The sequence below is a fragment of the Falco cherrug genome, chromosome 2 (assembly GCF_023634085.1).
Source record: "Falco cherrug isolate bFalChe1 chromosome 2, bFalChe1.pri, whole genome shotgun sequence".
NCBI classification, from domain to species: Eukaryota; Metazoa; Chordata; class Aves; order Falconiformes; family Falconidae; genus Falco; species Falco cherrug.
This window is the reverse complement of record NC_073698.1, coordinates 58328074-58354890: the sequence shown is the minus strand read 5'-3', so window position 1 is coordinate 58354890 and position 26817 is coordinate 58328074. Positions and strand designations below refer to the sequence as shown.

Sequence of the window (26817 nt, the reverse complement as noted above, 5' to 3'; positions counted from 1 at the left end):
GCTACTTTTTATTAATGACTCAGCATCCCTCTTCTCAGGCTTCAGCTTTCTTTCTGTTTTCTATTACTTTTTTTTTTTTTCTTTATATGGGGTTATGTTACTTGATAGCAGTATTCAAGGTTGTGTTGCTTGCCTGTATTCCTTTTAGGTGATTTTATCTTCTGTCATCAAAAAGCTGCCCCCACAAATCAGTTGAGACATAGTAAGTGCCTTGCTGGAGCACACTCCTCCAAACATTAGCTACGGATCCTAGGCATGTGTTCACCTGAAAATAATTCCTGTATCAGTCTTAGCCTTTCTGTCCCAGCTTTAAAATCCACAATGGTTTCACTAAAACCTGAAAACTCATACCAATGGAAGTCCCTATATCTTACTGAAAAAATACTGAAAGACAATACGACTTTTGGAAAGTCTGCTGTGGAAAACTCAAGCATAATTAGTGGAAGGAAAGTGTCAGTCTGAATGTGTTTTTACGAAATGAATTACAGATATCTTGACCACATCTTCCTCTGTTTTCTGATACAGAATTTTCTTCCAAAATTGAGACTTCAGAATCTTTTGATTCTGAAGTATTGCATTCATTTGTTATAATACAGTATTCTCAATCTTTGTTGCATAACAAGCTCATGAGTCTTCTTTCAAAAGTTAGGATTCTTTCACTAATTTATTTGAAAAGCTGTATTAAAAAAAAAACAAACAACAACAACAAAAAACCAAAGCACAACTTAAATCTTATACCAGTTGATCTAACTGCCTGCTGTAATTCAGTTTGAGTTTTGAAGTAAACATCAAAAGCTGAGAAAGCTTTCATTCTCTTATGCCCATTATCTAAAGTTTAAAGCAAGTATATACAAGTACTTTCTCATTACTTTAATGAAATACAGGGTCACCAATTCTGACTGCATTTTCCATGAATTGATCAATTTTTTTATTGGCTTAGTCTTGCTGATAGAGTGGAAAGAAGGAGAGACAGACAATAATTAAATCTTCTTTGATATTCAACTTTTTATTTAGTGTCTTGGAGCTCCAAACAATAGTCAATCAAAATCACTGCCCTCTGTATATTCTTGGTGGAACCGTCATAATAACAAACTAATACAGCCCTAGACTGGACTGAAAAGCAGTGATTAGGCAGTACAAAAATTGATTGCAATTAGCTAAATTCTGATGTAGCGGAAGTCACCAGTGAAAGCCTTTTTGCAAAACAGGTATAGGATCTAGCTTGCTCAAAATACAGAGATACAGCAGAGTTTTCACTTTGATTCAGGCCTTTTTTGACCTTGACTGAGGGATGAAGGCTTTTAGACACCTTGAGTTTCATATTTAAAATGACCTGTCATGGTCAGTTAGCTGATAATGTATCAATTAACCACAAATTGTCTGTGTGCATTGCTTCCCATAATTGTCTATAGTTTCACTTCTTTTGAAGTATTACTGCCCTAAAATCAAAGCACCTGCATATACAATTGCTGAGCATTTTAGAAATATACGGCGTTATTCTGGTGACACCAGGTGTTGAAAGTAAAAAATGTAATGCATTATGTATTCAGAAGCATGCCTTTATTAATTGGTAGTTGTTGTGTTGTAAACAGTGAACTAGTGAAGGCTTGTAGTTTGATAATTTGAGTTACTTACTTTAAAAGAAATGTTCACTTGCTGAAAATCAGAAGTGATTTGTTCATTACCTGTCTTTTTAAGCCATATCAAAAAGCCAAATTAAATGCTTTTACAGTTTCTTTTCTTTCTGTGTCTTAAGTAATGCACTGTTTCTTGATTTACATCTAGTGTAACTCTGATTATATTATTTGATTTTTCTTTAGTTGTTTAGCATTACTGAAGAATGCAGAAGTAAAATTAACTGAGATTTCCAAATGTCCCTAGATACTTTTTGTCAAATCTGAGTGAAACAGGTTTCGGAATAATAACATATTCCTGTATTTGGGGACTGGCAGTTACCAGGGACCAGGGACTGTTGTACTGCATGATGGGGGGGGGGGGGGGAGGGAGGCGGCAGTGATGTTGGGAAGGCAGTGATAGATCTCAGTTTTCCATTGCAAAATGTATTTGATGCGATGGTGTACATCTGTTCACACAGTACTACTTTAAACTCACAGACCGTAGCTGCTGTGAGCCAAGACCTTTCAGTGGAAGCAGTCTGTCTTTAAAGCGTGGTACTGACTTCTCCGTGATATTTAGTGAGGGCTCTTCTCTTTAGTTGTGGCATAAAAATAAATTATAAGTGGTGGTTATAAATTTACTTTAAATTAGGAGGAAAGTTGCTAAACAAGAACAGCAGTTGGGGTTATATTATATATCAGTTTGTGCTGAGAGGAGGAATGTGTTGAAAATGTCTGTTGATCCCAGTGGAAGAAGAAACTTTTCACTTAGGATAGAGAAGTCTTAGAACTTGCTCTTCCTGTCCTACTCATCCTGTTCATTGACACTGAAATTGGAAAAAGTAAAGCATAAGGAAGTGAACTGGAGGATACTTTACATAGTACTGGGTATTTGGGACCTGTCTGGAAAGATGGGATCCCAATAAAGCAGAGAAATAAAATAAAGCCCGTTGCAGCAGGTATGTATTGTTTTCTCATTTCAGAGCAAACCCTGGAGAAGGGCGAATGTAGTGTTTCCATTGTCACTTCTCATGACCCACGGTACAGGCAGCAGATACTAGTTTGGCAGTAACCCTGTTCCCGCTGAGATCGGTGCGTCCCCTTTGGTCTGCTCTTACTACTAATGTAGCCACTCTAGCCATGCTCTTTTCTCATAATTCTGTCTCATGTTTGAGGTGTGGGAGGAGGTGGTTGTGGGGAGATACTGAAGCTAGTTGGCAGATATGCTGATTTATACTTTATTTCTGTTTGGTTTCTGCTCCAGTCCCAAACTGACTGCTTAAGCTCTAGCTTGAGGCATTCAGAACACTCTTTACTGCGATACCGCCTTGTCTTCCCTCTGTGCCTCTTCTCCCAGCACAAAGTCTAGATTGCTGGGTAGGTGTAGTTGAATACTCTCCTAGATATCTGAATGCCTTAAAGTATGTGAGTTTGCTCTGATGTGCACCCAAAGTAACTTGGAAGACTTATGTCCCTAGAATGCTGGTTTTATCAAAAAAGGACATGCTTGTTCAGCTACTCTATATGCTGTCATGATGCGGGAACATATTGCAGATGGAAACCACCTGGTTTGTAGAAGTAAAATCCTTCACAAGTTTACCTGGTGCTGGAATATAGGAAACTTTTAGGCACATAGGACCACCTTCAAATCATTAAATACAGACATCTGTAGCTGCAGAAAAAACGTAATAGGTGCTTGCCCCAAGATAATGCAATTAACACAATTGTAAAATACACAGCCTGTATTTGCCTGTATTTGTATTCCTTCTCTTTATTTTTAACCCTATAAAATAGTGATCAAGGAAATGAACAACTTTCCCATCTGTGCCCTTGTTGAACCTCTTCTTGATTCATTCTGAGTACAGATGAGGTCACATTCTTGTGATTTTTCTAAACAAGATTTGACTGATACCCTTTGTCATGTCTCCAGTGTTTCCTTGAAATACTTGTTCCAGTTGCGCTACCCTCTTACAACCATGTCATCTTGGTGGCTTTCACAGGTGTCTCTTGTAGCTGACAAGGACGATGTCCTGTGCTGGTATTTACTTCCAACATTCATGTGCTCATTCATGTGAGAAGAGGGAAATCTCTGAATGGGAATGGTTGGAAAACAAGCATGTGAATTTCTGAGGACTGCAAAATAAGCATGATTCTTCTTGAGTATTATTTTCTCCTGGCTTACAGCTTGGTTTCATTCACTCTTCATACTGTGATCACTCAAAATATACAAGAGTGTTTCCTTTTATGACAAGGTCAACCATCTAGTTGACCAAGGGAAGCCAGTAGATGTAGTGGGTTTAGATTTTTAGCAAAGCTTTTTATACTTTCTCTCACAACATCCTTCTGGATAAACTGTCCAGCACACAGCTAGACAAGCCCACAATACTTTGGGTGAGCAATTGGCTGATGGGTCAGGCTTAAAGACTTATAGTAAACAGGGTTACATGAGGCTGGTGGCCAGTCACCAGCGGGGTTCCCCAGGGCTCAGATTCAGGGACAGTGCTCTTTGATGTTTCTATAAATGAGCTGGACACAGGAATCAAATGTACGTTGTTTGCCAATAAGACTAAACCAGGAGGAGCTGTGGACTCCCACGAGGGTAGAGGCAGGCCTTACTGAGAGATCTGGATAGACTGGAGAGCTGGTCAGTCACCAACCCTATGTAATTCAACAAGAGCAAGTGCTGGATTCTCCACCTGGGACAGGGTAATCCTGGTTATACCTACAAACTGGGGGATGAGAGGCTGGAGAGCAGCCCTGCAGGAGATATGGGGGTCTGGGTTGGCGGCAAGTTGAACATGAGTCAACAGTGTGCCCCGGCAGCCAAAAGGGCCAACCCTGTCCTGGGGTGCATCAAGGACAGCATCGCTGGCTGGTCGCGGGAGGTGACTGTCCCACTCTGCACCGCACTGGTTCTGTGTGCACTTTTGGGTGCTTCAATATAAGAAGGACATCAAACTATTAGAGTGATTCCAGAGGAGGGCAGCCAAGATGGTGAGCAGCAGCAAGGGCAAAGCTTGCAAGGAGCAGCTGACGTCACTTGGCTTGTTCAGCTTCGAAAAGGCTGAGGGGTGACCTCATTGCAGTCTACAGCTTTCTCAAGGTGGGCAGCAGAGAGGGAGGTGCCGATCTCTCTCTGGTGACCAGCGACAGGACATGAGGAAACGGAATGAAGCTCTGTCAGGGGAAGTTCAGGTTGGAGATTAGGAAAAGGTTCTTCCCTGAGAGGGTGGTGGGTCAGTCACTGGAACAGGCTGCCCAGGGAAGTGGTCATGGCACCAAGCCTGTCAGAGTTCAAGGATCATCTGGACAACCTCTTAGTCATATGGTTTAGTGTTAGGCAGTCCTGTGAGGAGCAGGGAGCTGGACTCCATGATCCTTATGGGTCCCTTCCAGCTTGAGATATTCTGTGGCTCCTTCTTAGCCTTCAATGATGAGTCCCCGGAAGTTCTTGTGATGGTCCCTAAGCGTAAGTTTCTGCACTTTGTATCATTAAAAGCCATCTTATTTCAATTACATAATTCATAGGCCATCTAATATGTCTGTAGCATGAACCAGTCCTCCTCAGGATGCATCACGCACAGATGAGGTAGGCACTCAACTGCTTGCTGTAGCAGACCACTAATAAATAAAAGAACATTGATTCCTGAGGAATATGACCAATAGCTTCTGTCTGTGCTAATTTTTCCTTATTTTAATACAGTCTGTTATGATCTTCCCTTAACTAACTGCTGATTCATATACAGTTCTTCCCTATGGCTTGGTCTGGAGATATTAAATAAAGTATTTTATTTAATTTTATTAAATTGACTACAAGTCCATTGTGTTATACTTGGAGAAGGAAGTCATTTTAATTATACTGGTCTGGCTTCTTTGCGTTCAGAACCGCATTGCATGTTATTCCCCTTCTCATTTACTTCCAGTACTTGATAAAGAAAGAACAGAATCAAGTTAGTAACAGACATTCCTTCTCAAAGGTCACTGAAAAGAGGTGCACAGCATGTATAAAGCTATTTTCATTTATGTGAATATTTTATTTGTAAATAATTCTGTCTCATACAAATGTCTATATAATTCAGATGAGTATTATGTAACATTTTCCTATTACAGCCAGACCTCCGGTTTAAGATGCCTCTCAGTAAGGCTTCCTTCCAGGCATCATGGACACTGCCAAGGTGGCCTTCAGTTAGATTAAATTCTATGTGCTATCATAAAACTAAAGTACCTTCTTCTGCAATTGCCAATGTATATCTAATTAGAGATATGGAATTATTTCCGTCAGTATTTCTTGTGGCTCCAGGAGAAGATTTAAGGGCTTATGTAGCTGGTTTTCCTCATTCTTCAGTAAATACAGACCTGTGATAACTTTTGCATCAGACTACAGAACCTGTTTCTGCATCAGAGACCAAACTACTCCTTACCTGAAAGTAAGCGTTTCATTCAACACATCCTTATAGGACACGCACAAACAAATTGGGAATTTCTTGTCTTCTTGCTTATCTCTGACTCTACCAGCCAGGGAGGATATTTGAGATTCTGGTCAGTACGTTTTCTGGATCTGAAAGCAATTACTCTGGTGCCTTGCTGAGTGCCATTTCAGGCTTTTTTGGGTGCTCCCAGAATATGCATTTGTTTCTCCTGTGTAGAAAAATAGTAAATACATTTACTGATCTGCTTTGAGATAAGGATGCTTTCCCAGCTGACGAAGGAGGAGGTATGTTTCAGATTTCATTGCAGGACTTTGCAAGTCTTTCTTGGACAACAAAATTCAAGACCAGGACAGTTGAAATAACTCATTATTTTTCTTTTTATGATAATCTGTGGCTTTATCTTTTCTGTAGTAAACTTGGTACTAGTTTCTAAACAGAAGTGGTATGCCTTGGTGTGAGAGAAGTACTTATGTACATCTGTTCATGGTTCTTTGTAGTTTTGTTTTGGTGTTCTGTTTTGGTTTGTATTTTCTTACCTTTTATTATATTAGAAAATGGTGCCAAGATTTGTTCCTGAGATGTGGATTGGGGTTTTATTTTTTACTTATATTGAGCTGCAAGCTGAAATTTACTTTAAAAGAAGTCTTTTTATTAAATAAAACTACATGCATCGACTATCAAAGAAAGACTTGCATATACATTTAATTAATTAGGCAAATAAAATAACTGCAGTTAGTGAATTAGAATAGAATGAAATCAGACAATCATTTAAGTTGGAAAAGACCTTCAAGACTGGAGTCCAGCCATTAATCCAGGACTGCAAAGTTCACCACTAAACCGTGTCCCAAAGTGCCACATGTATATGTCTTTGAAATACCTCCAGGGCTGGTGACTCAACCACCTCCCTGGGCAGCCTGTTGAGCTGATTTTGTTACTGGTGTGTCACATGTTAAATATTATGCTTTTCCACAAATTTGATTCATAGACTGAAAAGACGGTACAAGCCTCCCTTCTTTCTTTTTTTTTTTTTTTTAAATAAAGGGGAGGGGGGAATCCCCCAAAACCCCATAGTATGTTTCTTAGCTTTAAAAAAACTTGACCTGAATAAATTAAATAAAGTGGAAGAAGAATATTTCTGTGTATCACAGAAAGATCTGCTGAAATTTTTTCATCTTTTCACATTTTCCACTGTTTGTGTAACGGCTGTCTCCAGACCAGAGCTTCAGAGCTGTAGCTGTAAACCAGTGATTCTGCAATTCTCCTTTATTGTTATATGAATACTGCACTTTTCCTTTTGTGCACCCTTAGTAACCTCAGCTGTGGTCCTCCAAGTGTCAGGGAGGGGCCTCTCCTTCTTCCAATGCTACCTAGTGGCATGCATGCACATAAAAAAGCATTAATGTTAGTATATAGTCTATGGGTATAGGTATACCTTATGCTCCACTACCCCTTACAAACCTCAGAAGAGCAAACATGCTTAGCCATTACCCTGCACCATCTTTACCCTTTCTGGGTGAATATTTAAAATACCATTTGTGTTTAAATCTGGTGGTTCTTCCAATACAGCTGGCTTTAACCTTTCTCTCTCTTTTTCTGTGGCCCCTAACACTTTACAAGCAAAGCATGACTCGGTGTAAAAAAATCCTTGTGTGTATATACCTGGATGCTGCAAATGCGTATGAATTACCTTTCCTTGGCCCTTAAAAGCAGCCTGTAGTTTCCCAGGGAATCACAGGCTGAAAAAAACCAGTCTGTTGAGGTTTCCTGGCACTTTATTTCTGCCACATTGGTCAGACGTTTGTGTTTCAGTAGCTGGTCCACACTGGAGTAGGTAGGTGGTTTCTGGAGGAAATATGCTGTTCCCAGATTTACACCTGGACTTTTGGTTTGGCTTGTTTAGCAAGCAGATTTTGTTCCCTGAACACCTGCACTTTTGTTTGGGTTTTAGCGAGGTTTGAGGAGCATCACGTTCCAGCGACCCCTCTGCACGGTGCTCCAAGGCTCTGGCTCCTCAGCTCATCCCAGTGAGCCATCCAGCTGTTGCTGGCAGAGCCACTGGCCGGAGCAGCCTCCCGCTATGTGTCCAGCTGCCGTCTCACCCAGCCGGCCACACTTCGAGGCCTGAGAGGCAGCACGGGGTGCAGGGGGCCTGCCGAGTCCCGCCTGGGCAGAGCGCGTCTCGCCAGCAGCCCTGTGCTGTGGCACCTCCGTGCCACTGGAGCAAAGGCACAAGAAAGATGGCCTCTGGAGCCACAGGCTCCTGCCGGCCCGAGGCTGCCATGGCTGAATGATGGGGTTTTATTTAACATCTCCTTTCCAGGCTCAGTCGCACTCCCGAGGGATGAGGGGACGGTGCTGTGCCATGACCTGGGCACGTCTCCTCTCCTCACAGAGCATCATTGTGCAGCCGCTCCCCCATTTCCCTTGTGGAAAGGCACCTCGCGATCTCGCCCAAGACCCCATCTTTTCTCTTTTCCCCTTCTCTCTCTCACCATCTTTTCTGTGTAGAAAAATACATTCCCATGCTTAGGTACTCAAAGTGTTTGCCGTGTTTCGCAGGCCCTGGGATGCTCTTCTTGGTCCAAAACAGTGAACTGACCGCTCCGGGTATTGGCATGTAAATCAGTGTGCTGACCTCGCGGGGAACCCATCCAAGCTGCAGGCTGTGTCCTGAGTTTCAGGATGTAGGCGGTTTGAAACCCTGGGCTATGCTCTGCATGTCAATGATGGAAACCACTTCAAATTCACGGTAGCATCCGAAACGGTACCAGGAACAGGGCTGGCATAGCAAGGATGCCCAATCAAAAGTTTTCTTCTACTTTTTTCTTGTAACAGCAATCTGGCATTTAAAGTTAATGCTCCGGTTTGGGGTTGTTTTGGTTTTTTTCCTTTTGTGTAGATGTAACAGTTTAAGCATCTATGCTGAAGATGCAAGGATAAGACATTTCTATATATGTCATTTAAATGAATTGTCAGGTACTTGAAATAGCAGCACAAGGACATACCATGCTGAGTGGGATTTTGAGAAGCCATCTAGTCTGCTACCTTTCCCGAAGGCAAGATTAACTGTAGCATCCATGATAGTTTGGACAAATATCTGTTTTCCAAGGGCTCCAGTTTTCAAGGCTTCAATACTGTTGGATTTTCAGTAAATACTTCTCACTCTGGTTGCCACTCAAGAATAAGATGGTTGAGTTATCACTGTATTCTTCTGAAACATTAGTCCATTCCTCAATAGCTCAAAAGGCATTGGGGAAAAGGAGTATGAACAAAACAGGAGACATGCCTCATATCCCTGTATAAATCTGTGGTTTATCCATTCTCAAATATTTCAGTTCTGGTTTCCCTATCTCAAAAAAGAACCTGAAAAGTTAGAGGAAGAGGTGGCAAAGATGATTGCAAGAAAGAAGCAGTGTCCATTCTGTTAAATACACATGGACTTGTCAGCTGAAAAAGTATCTGGTGGTGCTGAAGCAGTGCACAGAGAGCCCTGACTCAGAGAAGGAGCTGTCAGATGAAGCGAGCAGGTGGCAGGGAAAAAAACCCAAAGCAGTTTGTGTCTCCTGCACCCATGAGGAGGTGAGGCGAGGGGCTGCTGCTGCCCTTCCTCACTGTCCACGAAAGCAGCCATGCCAGCTCGCAGGAGGAAGGGGCCTTTATGCACCACAGCACTTGTCGCCTCTGGCTTAGGAAGGGTCTGGAGCCAAGTCTGGAAGTGCATCACTGTTGCCTTGTCCTGGCCTTGCACTCTTGCTAAGGTGTCCTCTGTTGATCACCCTTGGACAGGGGACACTGGGCTTTCAAGCCTTTTTATGGTGACTTACTGTGGCTGTTCTCATGCCCTGTCTGTTCTGATGATTAGAAAGCTGTTTCTACCCATGTTAATTATTCCATGCAGAAATTTTGGCCAGCTGTGTATTCACGTATGTGAAGAACCACTTGTCTCTTTTATAAAACCTCTACCTATATTTGTAGGTGATTATGCCCCATCTCATCAGCTCCTGTTTGAGCTCCTGCTTGGTCAGTCTGTGCCCCAAAAAAACAGTCTTGGACTCAGTGCTCTGCCCTGAGCGCTTTCTAACTAGTTTTGTAGTCCACAGGTTTCTGAAGTGTGGTAGCAAGACCTTGATAGAATATTCTGAGGCTCATACAATATTCCTTAATATTAGGACAAAACAGTCAATACTTAATAATTCTGATATAATATTCTCTTGGGGGGACAACTGGGGTTTTTTTTGCCCCCAATTCAATTTGTCCACATCCACTGACTTTCAGTTTTCTTCATCCTCCTTTTCTTATCCTCCTTTTCTTGTCCTCCTATTGTGCTGGCAATCCTCTCCTGTCTCTGCACTGTCCAGAAATTTAGTCTGTTAATCTAACGGTGATGTTATTCACAACTGTTTCTGCATTGCATCCTCAGCATCTTTTTGCATGTGATGGTTTTATCTGATTGTCACTTGGGAGGTCTTTGTAGCTCCTTCTAACAGTCACTTCTGGAATTAAATTCTTTCTGGTAGTAGGGAAAATCAATCTAATGAAGTTTCTCTATGCAATAGAATTGATAGTGATTTGAAATGGTTTCAGACAGACAAAAGGCAAATGTTTGCTGCGATGTCGAGTGGGTACGAGGCACGTGAGCAGCACTGTGATTGATGCTTGTCCAGAGGGGAGGGCATCCTCGTGCTGCCTCCTGGCAGATACTCCAAGATACCTCCAAGATACTCCAGCTTAAGTGCAAGCATATTTGTTTGTTTGGGGGTGTAGACTATCCGAGGTGAAATGAAAAGTGTCTGCAAAGTAGGTTAAATGGCATTTCAGGTAGTGCCCGGTAGCGTCCAGTGTGGCACTGGTTACTTCTAATACTTTTGTTTGTTTTCACAAACCAGCACCTCTCAGTTTCTGAGCAGCCGACCGCTGCGAGGAGACCGTAACCTCTTGATTTCAAAGGAGCCATCGTTTCACTGGTGCCTCTGTGGTTAATGTAAGAAAGGTGTCTTGCCATAAACTTTTTCCGAGGTATTCAGCAAGGTTGGAAAGGGGTCGGCCCAGGCAGGAAGCCCTTGTCTCTGGTATAAAGAAAATAGCAAGCAACAAAATGAAAGCATCAAAGGACCAACAGGATGCGGTCCCAGGAGTCCTCTCTGGCATGTTAGTCCTTCTTGAAAGTTAGCATTGAGTGAAGAGTGACCTTAAAACTCACTTCATTCAAACAGACTGGGCTCAAGTTTAAAGTTCAAGGCATTTTGTTTTTTCACCTGTTTCCTACAGTTTCTTGAAACTTCTGAAGAATTAATGTGTAACTATATCTGGTCACTGAGCCAACGCAGAGAATTTTTCTCAAGGGAAAACAATGTTACTGTATGGAGGGAGAGAAATGGATACTTTGAGCTGGGAAAATAAGTTTCAACAAAATAAAATCCAAAACCACTGCTACCATGACCGCAAACAGCCCTGGAGCCAGCATAACGCACACCCTATTTCTTGCTTTATTTTCAAAAGAAACTGGTAGGATCCTGTAATTGTCTGAATTGTGGTGAAAGGATTTTTTTTGTTGAGGCTGCTGCTACTTGGGAAGCGAGGTCGTGTTTTGGGCACAACCTGGAAGCAAAGATCCTGGCTGCAGCAGTTCAGCTTCGTCTGTTGGTGTGTTGAATGAGCCAGCGGCTGGCCCCGTGGCCACCCAGCCCTCTCTCACCACGCTGGAGCTGTTGGGTCTTGAGAGGGAAAACTAAAGCCCTGACCCGAAACTCTGTCGGTAGGCGAGGGCAGCCATGGATACGGTGATGCAGCCCTGGCCACCGGGGCTGCTGGCCCGTGCCAGTTAAAAGCCACTTTTATTTAGGGAAAATCAATCTAATGAAGTTTCTCTATGCAATAGAATTGCTAGCGATTTGAAATGGTTTCAGACAAGACAAAAGGCAAATCTTCTTTGCATCACCAACAGCACCTTCTGCCTGTGTGATCCTGAAATAGTTATTTTATTTCCCAATCGTTGCATCTCGCATAATGAAGCAACTAGTAATTGATCCCACGAGCAGTTCGGCAGGTCATCTTTCATAGCTAAAAGAAATAGTTTGAAAAGATGACATACCGATTTCACTCGCATTTCCCCATGCCATTAAATTTTAATGATTGTGGCATGAATATTTCATGAAAGTACCTTCTGAATGGCTTTATTTTGGCCTGGCAGCTAATACTCTCAGTATAGAGTCAGGGTGGGGGGAGGTTGGTTGGTTTGTGGTGAGTTTTCTTTTCCTCTTAGGTGGTTTAGTGTAAGTAAGAAGTGTCAAACTGGATTAATGAGAAAAAGCAACTTCTTGTTGGTGATTCAGCGAAGGGATGCCACTTACTACTTTTTTCAGCTGTGGTGGAAGTCTGTGAAATGACCCTCAAATAAAATTCTGCTCTTTACTCTCCTGCCACAAGGTGGCTAAAAATGTTTTGAAAGCCCAGGCTATGTGAGTGCTAGAAATTATGCTAATATATCTAACAGCCTTTCTGCAACGCAAAACACACTGCACAGGAGACCAGCGTTATTGCACAGGGGATTTTATGTCTTATTTATATGGAGCGATGTTCAGAAAATAGTATTGCCAAGTTTATTTCAGTCATGCCTCAGACAGGGTCCTCTGGGCTTGGCTTTGTGGTTTTGGGTTTTTTTTTTCAGTAGAAGAAGTCATTGCACCCAGCCCATCCCATGTGAGCGCCAGGGTGGCTGTGGTCCACAGCGGTGAGACGGGGACCACCTGCCCACCAAGCCACAGCTCTGCACAAACTGTGGCTGAAACTTTGGCTTCCCACTCCACCTCCATTTGTACTGCTTGCTGAATCCATCTACTCAAATGCTAAATCAGAAACTTCTCCAAACCTGGATTAGCAAGGTCTTGTGGCGGTGCTGAATTTTCTAAGCCCTGCACTGGGATGATGGGTGCGTTTCTTTACGGCAGAAACGTTTCCGAATAGCCGGCTGCTGCACCATCAGAAACACGTATTTCATTTTCACCGCTTTCAGGAGTGGTAACGCTCTTCCATGCAAACTTTTTGGAAGCTTATCTCCAGCTGTACAGTAGGGACAGAGCTTTTGTTTCATGGAAATGAAGCGTATCTTTTTCTTACAGATGCACCACTCGCTATTGAGCTTTTTATGTGCATTTTAGGTTTCTCTTTTTATTTTTTAACTTATTAACTCTGACAAGTAACCTCTTGGTTGTGAACAATTTAATTCACAATTCATTTTTCTGATTCAAAGTGAACATGAGTGGCCTAATCCCCTAATGGGAATTAATTGCATGTTTCAGTGCTTAACTCTGATCCTTTCTCAATCCCCACTGGGACAAGTTTCTTCCTGAAGGATCTGTGTTTGTTATTCAAAACACAGTCTGAAAGGTAATGATTTTTCTTATAAAAGGGAGTCAGACCGACTGAATATTAATGTTCTTTTTATTGTGAGGGAACGAGCTGCATCCAAAAAAACTCAGTTATGTCATTGAAGGATAAATTACACTGAAGTATATCTGGTAAAATACGGGGTGGGGGGGAAGCAGCACGGTCTTTTTTCCATAAGTGAAAGCAGTTTGCCAGTAAATGAAGGAAAACCGTTACAGAGAAAAACTGTTCACTTCACCAAGGGGGAAACTGCTTTGCTACTGAGTATTTTAAATTATGATGCTCTTGGCCAGCAATGTTACCCTTTTGGATAACTGACCTGATCTAACGGTTGACTAAAATAAGAGTAAATAGCAGAAAATAGATTGTTTCTACTTCCATTCTGTTTTTAAAGATTTTTTCAAACTTGAAATACACTGTTTAATGATCCTCTTTCCAAAAGGAGCTGCATGTGCCCCTCTGTGTTGGGTGCCTAGCCCAGCCAGAGGCTGTGGGTGAGGCAGGCTCTGCCCAGCCAGTGATGGAGGGCAAAACGTGGGAAACCATCAAACAGTGCAACAACTGCTTCTGCCCTGCAGAAACTATGGGGGATAAGTGGTACAGCGTGAAAAATAACCCAGGAACTATGAAGGTACCTTTTTTCCCCCCTACCTATCAGTAAAGGCAGCCTTTTATCCCATTTAAACTAACTTTGAGTGTTTTATGCTCACAGATAAAACAAACGGTCGTTCATGGGGTCTGTTTTTAAGAGGGAGCTAGCTAGCCCATGTTCAGAGGGGCTACTTCAGGTGGCTTAGCCCTTTGGGGTATGTATCTGTTGGGGGGAGGGGAGGCGCATGGTGTCACCTGCTATTTCTGCGTTTTGTTGGGGCTGAAACACCGCATCTCCCCTCCCACCCACCCCGAGGTAAATAAATGGAAATAACGTGTACAGCTCCCTCTGACAGGAGGGATGTCTGTGAAGACATTACCAGCTCTGCGAATGAGGTGTGTCACCTAAGGGTTATCAGTGAGGGGAGCCGTCCTCACTCCCCTCCCCTGAAGGAGCAGGGCAAATTTGTCCTTGCGCTGGCAATGGCACCTTTCAGAAAGCACCCGCTCACATGGGGTGTGGGTGCCGCAATTTGTTCTTCGGCTTTTGTCAGTCAGCAAGCGGGCCCTGGGCACTGGGGTTACCGAAAATGCTTCAGTGTGTCTGTGAGATGACTCGACGCCAGGTTAAACTTGCCCAGCAGCCGCTCTGGCATGCCTCGTTTTGCTTATAAGGTCTGGTGTGAAAGCCTTTTCATCCCTCTGTGTGACAGACGGGTCCTCTGTGCGTCTCGGTGATGTCCCAGTTTGGACGTTGCTAGCTTGCTGCAGCTCCCAGCATTGTGCCGCTTGCTTTCCTTTTCCCTTTTTTTATTAAGACTGTGACCATGCTGGGGTTACAATTTGAAAAAATACTATCAAATGCATGCAACTGCAATGCAACACGACCTGAAGTTGGAACATATTCATTTGCTTTTGGATAATTCCTGCCACTGTGCTTTATTTTACCATGAAACAAGAAGACACTTGATCTTCCAAATTGCAACTGGGCTCTTCTGTTACTGAACACAGTGTTGTTCTCAAATATTGAACGCTGCAGTGATGAAGGGAGATCCCGGACAGAAGAGGGAGGGAAGCAGGTGATTGCCCAGGGGTGCTGAACTGTACCCCAAGGCAACAGTGAGGGGTGTCCCAGGTAGTTTGTCACCAAGTCCATCAGTTCAGGCTTTAAAAAACAACCACACACACCAACGAGGGAGAACAACCAAGCTGTGGCTTCACTCCTGCGTTTTAATAACCAGGCTTGACCTGGGCTAGTCAAACCATAAATGTGATGCGGCAGCATAGCAAAGTTTGCATAGCTGAACTGAACCATAGTGCTTTTTTTGTTGTTGGGGTTTTTTTCCTCCCCCATAAAGGATGTGCTAAGTGGAGTTTGTTACCATCGCAGGGATGAGATCCCTGGGTGGCTTTTGGAGTGCTGCTGAGCACACCACCACAGCCTTGCAGCACGGCTCCCATAGCAGGGAGAGAGAAAATGAAGAAAAGATTGATTTAGAGCTTTTCCCAGAGGCTCAGGGACGCATTGGCTGAGGTTGGGGATTCCTTAGAGAAACCATGGGATGCAATCTGATTACAGCAAAGAACTGTAAGGCTGACTTTCTCCTGGTGTTTATTTTTCACCGTTACCGACTTTGACTGAAAAGTTTCAAGAGACCCTTGAATTTGGTGTGATACTTAAATGTGGTGTAGGACTACAAGACCACCTCTTCACGTGCCCGAACAGTCTGGAGTGTACGGCACATCTTGGCATGGTTGCATTGGCCAAAGCATCCACGTGTGTAACGTATGCCTTTGTCTTTCAGCTGCTTTTGCAGGTACGATGGCTCGTGTCTTTGTCTATGGCACGCTTAAGAAAGGCCAGCCCAACTACAAGTACATGATCAACACGGCCAAGGGACTAGCAAAATTCCAAGGAAGGGGCCGCACAGTGGAGAAGTACCCGCTGGTGATTGCAGGAAAGTACAACATTCCTTACATGCTGAACATCCCGGGGACAGGACACCGTGTTGCTGGGGAGATTTACTCGGTTGACGACCAGATGCTGCAGTTCCTGGATGAGTTTGAAGGCTGCCCAGACATGTACCAGCGCACCCTGATGCAAATCGAGGTGGTGGAGTGGGAAGGGAAGGGCGGCGTGGGTGAGGCGCAGGCGTCTGCCGAGGGCATCGTGGAATGCTTCGTGTACAGCACGACAACATACCCGCCTGAGTGGGTCAGCCTCCCCTACCATGACAGTTACGACTCCTCGGGGAAACACGGCCTCTCCTATGTCCTACGCGAAAGCCGGGATTAGAAATGGGAGGTAACGTAGCCCAGCTGAAGACATAGTACTAAGCATGTGTTGATCGGTAACCCTTCCAGGAAAGCTGTAATACCTTTTTATTAAAATGCAGGATCTCTTGTAACCTTCCCAACCCAGGAGCCTTGGCGCTAGTGTTGAAGTCTTGTAGGCTCAGAGATGGGGACTGCCCCCCGGCTAGTCAGCACCCTCCTCACCCCCGCTAACCTGCTGCGAGTAACTGGGTTTGCATGAGGCATAAAATAACTGTATCTGTGCACATCAGTTTTGGGGTCTAATTGTTTTCTCAATCCCCGCCTTCACCTCACTGTGTGACCGAGGTCAGTGACAGGCAGTGGAAGAGACTAATTTTTATTTTTTTTTTTTCATGAATTGACAAATTTTCTTGTGTAGTTCTCCAAGGTGGGTGGAATAATGATGACACTATTGCACTAATAGCTGAAAGTGATTAAAGAAAAATCATGTCTGCAAACAAAGTAAAGCACAACTCGTGTGTAATACTGACTTGTAATGGTGTTTAGTAGGTTACTGAATGTAAGCAGGGAGAGGTGACCATATAGATACTGTGCGCTTCGAGACAAATATGAAATTGCTGGAGAAACAGAGAAAATTTAAAGACTATTCTTACTCTGTATTGAAATGTTTTTCTGAACTGGAAAGGAGCATTTTTAAAACATGTTTAGTTTTATAAGGTACTGTGAAGAAATATTAAAAGAGTATAAGGGAATTTACATTCAAAACTGTATTTTTAATATAGCATTCTAAGCACTTTAGGTACCACTTCAGTTCACTGAGTGCCTGTAGGAGTTGGTGGGGTGTTGGGTTGGGGGTGGTGTTGGGGACCAGGAAAAGTAAATGTGATTTCAGCTGCCCACCACGCTACAGCGGATGCAGCTGTTGCGAACACTTACTATCAAGGCGACTTTTTGTCTTTTTGTCAAGCACTTTAATGCAGAACTTGCAACCATATGCAAACTGGATTTCGGGGGGGGGGGGGGGGTATGGAGATTTTATATACATTATAAAAAATATCCAAAGGATCTCTGTTGTGAGTATTGCAACATTTAAACTGGAGGGGGAAAAAAAGATGGAAAGAAGACTATTGTTCCCCTGACCCAACCAACTGTGCTGGTTTCTGTACAATCTGGGAAAATTGTGGCTTTCGTTGTTATGCTCCTGTGCCTTATCTTTTTTCTTCATCTGCAGTGTTTGGTATATATAGATGATTGTACAGTATACAAAATTGCCAAAGGGATGCAAGCAGGAAATGTATGCCAAGCAGTGAGCCACAAAGTACAATTAACTGTACTAGGGCTACCACTAAGAACAATACTGTACTTCTGCTCCACTGCCAGAAGCCCTGTGATGGCCAGAGGAGACCCAGGGTAGGGAATCAGCCCAAGCATCCAGGGTAAGGAATCAGCCTAAACTTTATCAGTAGTAAGCACTGCTGAATCTCATTTAGAAGAACAGACAAAAAGCTTGTGTTGCTGCAGTAAGCACATGAAGTAGTTTTTAAGTAGAATGCTTGTGGCTCTTTACAGTACTTGTTTTTTGTTTAGGGCAACCTGCAGAAGCTGAACTGTGCTCCTTTTGGAAGGGACAAAATGGGATTAAGGAAATTTATAGGAAGATCTGCAGGGTGCCTGCCTCAGTTTCTCCAGCTGCAAAAGCATTACTTTTCCTGGAGGGCAGGTACTACCCTAACATTCTCCTGACTCATCTTGATGGGTTTTGTAAACTAATTAACAAAGCAGATCCCTGTATTACATTATTCCCCCTTGGCCACACAATGCAGTTGGCAGCATCTCAGTAACATGAAAAATGCCTCTTTAACCATCAGTCTCAAGCAGAACGGTGAAGCTTTGTTCTGGTTGAACATGAGTCACCAGCCCTGTCACAGGCTGTTTTCAACCTTCACCTTCCAGTAAAGGGTCCAGGCGCCTCTGGCCAGAGGGTTTATTTTTCTGGGAAGTAGCATGACTGCACACCCTAGGCAAGAAAATGAGAGCAGGCCCCCTCCTGTCTGGGGCAGCAGTCAAGGCACAGCAGGAATGGTATGTAAAAAACCAGCTGTGGGAGGTGAGACCAAAGGCAGGAGTAGCCCCGTGTCCTGGCCCAGCAGTGGGCAGCAGCGGAGACCAAGGCAAGAGCACAGGGGCAGAGATGATGCTCACAGTGCGTAGGAGCTGCAGAGGCATCACTGCGTCCAGGCAGCCGACTTACCAAGCTAGATCAATTAATGGAAGAAAAAGCCTCTTTTAACCACACGCTAATATTCTAAACCCAGTAAACTTCTGCTATGTACACAATCCTGTGGCATGGAGTTCCTGAGTGAGAAGGAAAAAAAAAAAAAAAAAAAAAAAACAAAAACATCTTCTTACTGTTCTGACCAAGTCACCAGCCCTCTCACTTCTGTTCAAGTCTCTTAAATCTTCCTTCTCTCCAGGCCCTCTCTGGTTTCCCATACTGGAAATGCAGCTTTTCCAGCAGGATATAGTCTTGTACTATGAACAGTCGTAGTTCTTCAGAGTCTTTAGTAAGAGCTTCTGCACAACAGAAGATCAGCACTTGGTCTCCCTTTCCTCTAAGAGTTCAGGAGCAGATCTGGCCCGAGGGACAGCAAGTGCCTCTAGCAATACCTTGGGGCTGCTAAAGGGATTCGAGGACAGCGCCAGCTCCTTCCATAAAGACTTGTATCTAGTAATCAATAGAAAAGATAAAGGGGGGAAATTTGAGTATGGAATTTGAACAGAAGAAGAACATTCCCTTACAACTGTAAATGAAGATACGTGGGGGAAAATCTGCACTAGAAAAATACAACATCTAACCTGTAATGTAAATCTAGTCTGTACAAAGACTTCAAAATATTACAATAAATCTGATCAGAATTTAAGCCATTGGCAGTATTTGCTCAGTGCTTACACTGAGTGCAGAGAAGCTGCTCAGTTCACTCAGTGGTTAATTTTTCACCCTTACCAACCATTCTGTACGGTTTGGCTGGGGCCTCAAACCAGTGATACTACCGCGAAGACAAAGTGGATTTGGGCTTTTGTTGCGATTTCTTTTTTTAAAAAAGAGGCTTTTCCTGTTTAAAAGCAGAAATGGTATTTTATTGATTTTATTTGATCCTTAAAAATCAAAGAATTACAAAGGTTATGTACAAGTATTTCTGGAAGTAAAAATCTGGGATCTGTTGCCAAGGTTTAACATCTGTGTTTGCTGTCTTAACCAGATATAATAAATATGCCTGTATAAAATCTTATGCAGAGGACTGTCCATTTTCTGTGTTGAATTGCCTTAATCTTACTTTACAGATGAAAATAATAAAGGCTTAGCTAAATCAGTGGTGCAGAGGCAACCTTTCATTCCAGTTCCACCAGCAGATCTCCTTCTCCAACAGTATCACCAGCTTTGCAGTGCACAGCTTTCACCTACGGTCCAAAAGCAGAAATAATTTCAAACCTTCCTCAATAGCATAGTTAAGTAAATGGTTCGATTGACATTGCTTATGTAGAGTGTCACGTCTACACACACAGGGTAAATGGCCACTATGCAACATTATGTGGTGGTCCACAGGGATCACAGATGCATCTCTGTTGGAAGGGCCTCGAGAGGCTGACAGCCCGACCTCCAGCATTCAGACTCTAGCTAGCTGAGTTTTGAGTATCTCTGAGAATGGAGGCTCCAGCGCTGCTCCAGTGCTTGACCAAATCACGTCCAACTCCATCAACACGTTTAGGTACCTACCACTAGCTGGTTTTCTTATGACTTAGGTGCTTGAAGACCTGAACATCAGATGGAGATGGCACTTTTAAAAAGCACCTTTCTTCCACATGTTTGCACTGCTGTTCATTTACCACTGAAGTTTCAAATCTTCTAGAGGACAGCCTGACTCTTTGAACACTCACATTTGGATGTTTCAATGAAATATTTCAGTACTTCTCGCATTACAGATTTAAGTATAACTGAATTTTAGGACTGCAGCCATGAAGTGGGTTTCCCTCAATCCCCAGACAGCTGAGACACACTGATTCAAATCTGAGTTGGGATTCTTTAACATAACTGAATTTGGAAAAGGGCTACCACTGTCAAATAAATGCAGCTACATCTGTAGATGAATTATATACTCACGTGCAGATTCCTGAATTTTAAAACACAAACATTTTGTAGTAGCGCCCTCATTTCCTCTATAAAAGGCTGTAACATGTCTGAATACCCTTTCAGCACATGGAGCTGCAGAAAATACTTGAAGGTGTATAGTACAGTTTGCTTGCAATATTAATTCAGAGCTCATGCCGACATGCCCAAATCCTTGCTCAAAACCTGGTTCAGCAGTTAGCTCAGTTTAGTCATCAAACGTTACTTTGGGCTCCTAAAGGAAACCTGCAGCACACCTGAAATGCCGGGCTACTACAGCTACATGACTGCCCACATGCAAGTTTGACAGTCCAAAGCCACGTGAGCTATAAGCGGATCTGGTTCTGTAGCACAGGCATGTTCACGGCATTGCTCAAGAAACGAAGCTGAACGCTGTACCTGGGCAAAGACACCAACAGACGTACAAAAAAGGGCTTTATTTCTAAATCAATACCTAGGCAGCCTACCCGATTCCCAAGTGTCAATCTTTCAAGAGGTGAAAGCAGTGTGAAAAATACCTTTTTCTTTTTCTACAAAGGCAAGGTTCAGCAAACATTGTAGCTGACTAGTGTTTCAAACTCCCTAGTGATTCCTGACCCGCAGCGGGGCCAGCTCCCATTCTGACCCAGGCGCAGCTGCCCTGCCGCAGACGGGAGGCACACCAGTTCCTCCCCACCCTTCCCTCGGTTTTTAACCACCTGCAGCTGCGGTAAACTCAAAGTAGATAAAAAAAAGCCACTTTTTTCACAATTACAAAAACAGGAAGATGGGGTTTGATGCAAAAAAGGAATTCAGCCGGGATGGAAACGGGAACATCTTCCAGCTGAAGACAAACGATCTGAGTTTCAAAGCATCAAAACGTGGACGAACAGCCCGTGCCAAACATCCCATTCCTGTGGAGGGGCCAAGTTATTTTAGCACTCAGAGCCATGACTTTGCACTGCAGAACAGAGTGAATTCTCTTTAGCAGCCTCCTTTCTACACAGCCCAAAACTTCTTTGCTTTTTCAAGTCCTTAAAATCCTAAAGAACCAAATAATTTGCTTAATATTAAAACGAGACGCCAAAGGGACACTGCAAGGTGCACATCAGGCCCACTGAATGGCCCGTGCACCATTCACATCCCACTTTGAAGGATTAATCAAGCAAACGTGGGGTTTACATGGCATCTGTACAGAGCAAGTGGGAGATATTTATTATCAGGAGAAGTACAAGCAGGATTTTATGGAACAGGCCCATGGGTTGCAGCACACCTTGGTGGGAAAAGGAAGGTTAAAGTAAAAAAATAAAAGGGGGTGGGTGGGAGAAGGAACGGCACTTTGATTACAAATACTAGTTAAAAACAGCAGATGCAAAGAGCAGCAATAAGGGGTTAAACAAAAGACGCAAAGATGAAAAACTAAATGCTGGGAAAAATTAATCAAATGAGAAAATGAATTATAGAGGAATTAATGCATGAAACAAAATAATAAAGTGGCAATGTTAGAGCAACAGGAGAAGGTATGTTCTTCCTCTCTCTGCAATTTTTTTTCCCTCGAGACCCAGTTTTGCACTAGATGCACTGGAAGAGGCAAGCCCTGGGTCCCAGCCTCAGTGACGATTTTAGTGCAGTGCCAAATAAGCCTTTCTTGTAAACACACAAACAGTCCTTGGCATCAAGACCCATCTTGAGATCTCAGCAAATCTTGCCAGTGGCTGACATCGTCCCTGCTGGAGAGTCAGGCTCCTTGCTGCCTCCCTCTGGGCTAAGGGATCCTGCATTGGGGTTTGTTTTGTTATTTTTAATAGCAAAATGGCAGTGCATCAGGGCGAGCAGCGGGGCTTGTCCCCAGGCAGAGAAGGGCTAAGACAGGCTAGAAGACATGAGAACAGGAATACATCATCCAGATCCAGACTCTGCTCTCCCTTTGAAAAGAATGGATCAGGGGCCACGTCTAGGTGATGGTTTCAGGCTGTGAATTATAATCTGGCACAGAGATTCACTGAGGTCATGACTTGGGGGCTGACAGTCCCCAGCCCAGATGGAGTTAAGGCATACCCTTGCCATATAAGCTTAACCAGTTCCCCAGCCAGAGCATAGGTTCTGGTACATCCTGCACTGCAGCAGAGTCCCAGCTCGGGGACTGCAACAGTGATCCCTCAGAAGCAAGGGACCACAATGCACAGCCTTGCAAAGCTCAACACATTCGCAGATCTATGCAATACAAAACATATAATGTGTAATATAAAATGTGTATAAATATATGTATGTGTAACAGCCACAATAATTTAAAAATTGCTTTTTATCTTCCCACAAAGACACTTTCTATGCCTTGTTCTGAGCGGGTTTTTAATGTCAAATTATTTGCCCTTAATGAATTAATTGGCAAAGAGATCTTTCTTCTTCAGTTGCTCTCTGGAAAGATGGCATTTGGAGAAACAATGTGCAACACCTTTCAATTCAGCTTGGCATTGTAACATCTCAGAAAACAAATTATTTAGGAGAAAAAGAGTTATATGAATTTCTGAAGCCAGTAAAACTATTTCCTGCTGTGCTATCTAAGGCTCGGAACTACTTAACAGCATTCACAGCAGATGCAAATGTTAAAAATTAAAGACACCTCACTTTGAAAGACTTAAAACAATCAGAATTAATTCCTTAACAACCAGAATCCTCCCTTTTTCCTTTTTAAACTCTATCCTATTTGACAAGTTGCATATGGTTTTAAGTGACCCAAGGTAGCTTACCTTGCCTGTTTTAGCAGCAGTCATACTGTTCTGCATTTTCATTGCTTCAATTACACAAATCTCTTGACCTTCTGAAACCTGGTAAAATTCAAGCAGTACGAAATGAGGATAGAGGATTTGAAATGCTCTAAGTGTGTATGAGTCTTCTGGAAAATAAACGGATTATTTCATTAAATGCTATAAAGACTGTCAACGCACAAGTCGAATCAGCCAGCTACACAACCACAATACAAGCCACAACCGCAAATCACAGTTGCTTTCGACAAAACTGGCAGCAAAATAGGAGGAAAGGAACTGCCTGCTTAAAACAGTCACCCCAGACAAGCCTGAAAGGCTCTTCCCCCATCCCATCCATTCAGCTCCAACTTCCACAGTTCACATTTCACATCCACCACAGTTCAACATCAATTAAATCCAGAGCAAAATTTAATTTGTGCCGTTTTGGCCGGGGAGCCTTTGCTTTGCTTCCCTGGCACAGATCCCATGGATACTAATCCTAATCCAGAAGCCAAAAGTTTCTTGGCACGTATCCAGGGGAGGACAGGCTGGAAGCTCCAGCCATACCCATCAGGCTAACATGGAGCAGAAAGTCACACCGCTGCACATGGCAGCACCCGGATGGTGGCTGATGGCTTCCGTCTGAGGGAAGGGAGCACGCCCGCGAGGAACCACCACCTCCCATCCACAGGGGAGGCATCGCGGGGGCAAAACCATAATTTTCACTGCAGCTGACAGCTCTTAAAAAGGAAACGTTCAAGTTTCCTCTTTCTGCTTGTTTGCACTCTGCTAACAGGCATGCGCAAGCTCAAGGTCACCAGTAACTCACTGGGCTGCTCTGCCGGGCTCCCTCTGCCTCCCAGTCAGACTCTCCCTCCAACGCCTTGGACCACGCTGCGCAGTGGAAACGGCCACTCAAGGCTTTACAGCGGCTGGGGGGCTGCCTGTACAACACCCACAGGATTCAGAATTCATCCCTCGCGTAACCCAGCCATCAGCCAGCCATCCCTCCGAGACGATATGCGCTGGAGAGGGAAGGGTGCCGGGCCCTAGGTGCCAGTATTTAGGACTCGTGCAGGTCCACCCCCTTTGGGATACCTGGCTTTGAGTGCCTACTGCAAGTCTTTTCATCAGGTTATTTTGCAGATGTATTCTGCCGTTCACTCATTATCCCAGCAAATTTGGGATGCTTTCACTCCGATGTCAAAGCTTCATTAAAGAGAATAATTTGTGACCTGCAGAGATCTGGTTTATGTGTTTGTTACATGGGCCAGCCCCTTCAAAATGTGTTTGTTTCTATACATACAGATACACACATAGATGTATTTCTCTAAATATATGTAAAATGAATAATGCATATTTAAGAACAACTGCATAGCACTTTGGAGGAATATATTGTCTAACAGACAGATGTGAAGCCAGAGATCAAACGCACATTGCATGAGGTACACTCTGAAAATTTAAATAAAGCTTTTCTTCTAAAGCATGCACCAGCAATGACTGAAAAACGTTGATGTCTACCTATGGATTCTGAGCAAAACAGAAGAAAAGCCATTATGTTAAAAGGTGCTCAAACCCCCTCTCTCCAACAGACTGCCAACAGCAATACGACGGGCTTTTGGGGTATAATAAGGGAAGCATTGGCTATGGGAACACGGTGCACTAAGCGGATACAGAGAATAACCAACACCCAACACCTCACCTGCAGAAATTGCACCCTGAGCTTCAGGCAAGCATTTAAGTCATTAGCAGTGTCAAATTCAGTGAATAGTATCCAAAACTTGCTCTTTGTCCCCAGTTTTTTCCCCTCTATTCCCTTTCCCCATCTTTTGTCTCCTTCCTTCCACACCTGCTCTCTGCCTGTAGCCTTGTCCCAGCAGCTCTCTTTCCTTCCCTGCTTGTTTTCTTCTTCTCCCTGTCTCACCACTCACTTTTCCCTCCATCTGCTCTGAACTTCCCAGACGTTTCTGAGGTTAAGAGTAAGCTATGAATATCTGCTTCTATTTATAACAAAACAAACCACACAAAAAACCAAAAAAAAGGGCAAGAATGATTGCTGGAGAGGATTTTTTATAGTGTATTTCAGAAACAGATTTCCCAACCTTAGGTTAAACTCAGCTATCAGAACACTAAGAACATGGGCCACTAAAGATTGCTGAAGACTGACAGGCTAAGGAGTGCAGATCTGAACCAGGTGGCCTAATTTCAAGGGCACAAGAAACTCTTCTCTTGAGCCACAGCGCAATTCAACTGCAACATGGCTTCATCAGTTGGATGGAATGCAAATTAAGCAGTTAGGAATTATCTAAACAGAGTTCTGGAAATACATCCACTGGAAAAGTGCAGAATTGTCTCTGCAGACCTGAAGTACAGTGCTCAAATGCCAGCAACTATTAGTAGTTGTGGGATGGAAACGTCCATGAATCTGAATTTCTCCTCTGTTTCTCCCCTTTATCAAAAATAAAAGTCTTTGTGTTTTATGTAACACCTGCTGGATTAATGACAAAGGAAGAGGTGTCCGGGAAGGACATAACCCTCCCAACCCATGAAATACATAGACAAAGTGTCCAGCTAACATCTAGTCTTACTAATTTGTGAGGAAGGAGGCACTTTCAGCAGGTACCATGTGTGAAAATGCTGTGTCAGTACTTATGATGATGTGCAATTTGTTGAAAATTACCTTGGTGAAAGTGTCGCTTAAGCACAGAAGTTTAATTACTGTTCTTATGTTAAACCTTTACAGCTCCACTCATTGTGTTGCAAAGCGACAAATCCTAAAATTAGGCACTTGTATCTCTCTTTTCTCTTTTTCAGTCTTTTGGGCATTGTCCAATTTCTTTCATTCCATAATTACACATATCCTTTTGCCTGTTATTTAGCTGGCAAATGAAAACTGCAGTGATGTGTACAAGTCCTTGCTTTCTAACTTATTTAAGGATTTATCTGGACCATTCTTAACCTTGCATTTTCATCGTATAATTTCTTTCTTTCAGTGGATGGTTTACCACCATCTTTACATTTCAATTTAGAGAGGTCTCAGTGATGACCCCGATCTGTCAAAACAGGCAAATAAAATCAAACAAAAAATCTGATTGATTGGAACCAAGTAAAATAAAAGGGCTTCTTTTTGACTGGAACCAAGTAAAATAAAAGGACTCCTTTTAAATAAATAAAAAAAGAAATAAAACTAAGGTATCTTTCTCACAGAGTTATGCTACAGACATGTATGCTACCTTTACATTGCTTGGAATATCAAAATAAATGAGTGATTAACTGTTAGACCCGCAGTCTGTATTTTGGTAGTTTATTTCTGCATGGCACAGTTTGAAGCAGGTCTTCAGTTTTGTTCTCCGCAGACTGGAAAGGAGAAAGATTTAAAAAAAAAAAAAAGAAAGAAAGAAAGAAGAAAAAAAGAAGGGAGAAAATAATCACTGAAGAGGAGGGCACTGAACATCTCGATGTTGCTAAGAGTTCCGATGTGAATTTGGGAACGGTCAACAGCACTGTGTGACTAACCGGGGACTGCGCAGTGGTTGTTTTCTCCGCTGGCTGAAAGGTTACACACAGGACAGGGAACTGTCTCTAGTCATTTCCATTCCAAGCAGCTCACGACACGGGGTGGAAGTAGA

The 26817-nt window shown here is 43.2% G+C and overlaps 2 protein-coding genes across 2 annotated transcripts in view; one reads left to right on the top strand and one right to left on the bottom strand.

Moving 5' to 3' along the window:
- The window catches only part of GGACT (gamma-glutamylamine cyclotransferase), a 31968-nt gene extending 12378 nt beyond the window's left edge, over positions 1–19590 (top strand). The window contains exons 2-3 of the mRNA XM_055702706.1: positions 15829–16328; positions 16420–19590. Of these exons, the coding sequence (XP_055558681.1) occupies positions 15846–16319 (474 nt within the window). The 5' untranslated portion in view covers positions 15829–15845 and the 3' untranslated portion in view covers positions 16320–16328; positions 16420–19590. The remainder of the gene's footprint in view (positions 1–15828; positions 16329–16419) is intronic.
- Positions 19417–26817, bottom strand: part of PCCA (propionyl-CoA carboxylase subunit alpha) — a 292472-nt gene continuing 285071 nt past the window's right edge. Inside the window, exons 23-24 of the mRNA XM_055702705.1 lie at positions 23192–23269; positions 19417–19759 (exon numbers count right to left, since the gene is read on the bottom strand). Coding sequence (XP_055558680.1) covers positions 19691–19759; positions 23192–23269 — 147 coding nt within the window. The 3' untranslated portion in view covers positions 19417–19690. The remainder of the gene's footprint in view (positions 19760–23191; positions 23270–26817) is intronic.